This window comes from Buceros rhinoceros, unplaced genomic scaffold (genome assembly GCF_000710305.1).
Source record: "Buceros rhinoceros silvestris isolate BGI_N320 unplaced genomic scaffold, ASM71030v1 scaffold47078, whole genome shotgun sequence".
NCBI lineage: Eukaryota > Metazoa > Chordata > Aves > Bucerotiformes > Bucerotidae > Buceros > Buceros rhinoceros.
Window position 1 is genome coordinate 1,673 of NW_010426052.1, and position 1,953 is coordinate 3,625.

Consider the following 1,953-nt stretch of genomic DNA (forward strand, 5'->3'; position numbering starts at 1 on the left):
CAGCAGGAGAGCACTTGTGCTGCCGCTGCTCCCCCCGCCAGCCCCGGGCTCTGCTGCTTCATGGACATCCCTGTGGATCTGAGCAAAGCCCTCGCCAGCAACTAGACGAAGAAGCTGATGCGAGAGGCCACCGTTTTGCAGCCTGTTGATGAGAATATTTTCTCTTCTTCTGGGAAGTAGGGGATGCTGTTAGCCACCTCCTGGACCACACCCGGGCGTACTTCGAGGCCTTGCTGGACAAGTTCGTTGACGACGCACTGCTTTACGTGATGGCTCTTCAGCGGGAGGAAGGGCACCACAAAATCAATGAGGTGTTCGTTAATGATCCCAGATTTCCAGAATCCACCTGCAAAAGCAAAGGAAGAGACAGGTTTTACCTTCAGAGAGTCTCTGTAGTCCCTGAGGTTCAAAGAACCGCTTTGTGTGAAGTCAAGTTACTTGGCTGAAGACAGATCTGCTCCAGTTTTGTAAGAGGAGAGAGTTGAACTCATCAGTTGTCACCCCTCTTCCCCCCAGCAGACTTGTTCTCCAGGAATGGTGGGATTTAGCTTGACTAGTTGGAATTTAAGCTCTGCTCCCTGTGACAAGGGCAAGGCAAGAAGCAGGCAGTGGGGATGGGTTTCTCTCGGTGCCTCTCCAGTGAGCACGCTGTGCTGTTTGCTGTCCCCCAGCTGTGACCACACCTTGTCTCCAAAGACCTTTGCTAAGCATGGCAGCAGGGCTGCTGGCTTAGAAGGCTGAGCTGGTCCTCCCCTTGCAAGCAAATCTCGAGGGGATTGCAGTTCCCTTCCCTCTGACCTCCCCCTGTCCCCCTCTGGCTGCCCGGGAGGTGGCAGGCAGTGTCGGTCCTTTCGGGCAGGGGCCTGGCTCCCTCTGCCGGGCTCTGACCCTGCGGGAAGGGCTGTCTGCTCCGTGGACTCACTCTCGGGGTTTTCAAACACGGCTTTGGAGATGGCCGGCTCCAGATCCTGCAGGCTGATCTCCTCCCGGTCCTTGTGGGCACGCCAGAGATCCAGCGTCATCTCGTTGATCTGCTCCCCTCCGGAGTTGCTGCACGAGAATGAGAGGCTTTTCCAGGGTGTATCCAGGAAGATGGTGTTGCAGGACAGAGGTAGCACCTGACACCCTCCAGCCTGCATGAGTGCAAGCCAGGTCTCCCAGCTGCCTGGCCTGAGGTGACCTCTGTAAGGACAGCCGGGTAACGGGGACAGGAGAGCTCCATTGGCCTCTCCTGGTCTGTCTGTTCGCAGACAAATAGTGTCTCTTGGTATTTATAGAGACTCAACGCTTGGAGAAAGAAAAGCAACACTAGTGTGTGCTCTGAAGTCGGTCTGACCTCTGCCCAAAGGAGAACCGGCACGCTGGGAGGCCCGTGATGCCACAGAAGGGCCTCTCTTACCTGATGAAGATGAAGATGGCTTTGCGATAGTTGCTCCCGTAGACAACCCACGAGGGGCCCAGGAATGGTATGATCACGTCGATCAGGCCCGGGTGCATCTTGTCCATCTCGTCAAAGAGAAAGGCCGACCGTCCGCAGGTGGTCAGATTCCCTTGGATCCAGCGCTTCAGGCTTTCCTAGGAAAACACCCACCGAGCCGTAAGGTACCGAGGGCGGCTCAGGCTACCCCAGAGCACAGCCTGAGGCTGAGCTCCAGCAGAGCTGAAGGTGCTGAAAGCATCTTGTCCCTGCCGCGGTCCTGCTGGCCACGCTGGTGCTGATCCTACCTGACAGTATTTCTTCTACAGACACAATACAAGAAACAACTCCTCCAAACACCCAAAAAGCAAAGGTCCCGGCGCACTGACCGCCCCTGCTGCTGAGGGTTTGGCAGCTAACCTTCACGCTGATCTCCTCCCTTTCCCAGCTCCAAGACACAGAGTGGCAGAGTGGAGCGTCTGGAGCTGCCGCTCGGGAGCTGCCTGTCCTGTCCGAGAGGATTACGTGGCTAGTGA

The 1,953-nt window shown here is 56.7% G+C and overlaps 1 protein-coding gene across 1 annotated transcript in view; it reads right to left on the reverse strand.

Moving 5' to 3' along the window:
- Positions 1-27: 27 nt before the first annotated feature.
- Positions 28-1,953, reverse strand: part of TOR2A (torsin family 2, member A) — a gene marked incomplete at its 5' end in the record, with an annotated part of 2,671 nt that continues 745 nt past the window's right edge. The window contains 3 exons of the mRNA XM_010141318.1: positions 28-346; positions 923-1,050; positions 1,400-1,575. Of these exons, the coding sequence (XP_010139620.1) occupies positions 102-346; positions 923-1,050; positions 1,400-1,575 (549 nt within the window). The remainder of the gene's footprint in view (positions 347-922; positions 1,051-1,399; positions 1,576-1,953) is intronic.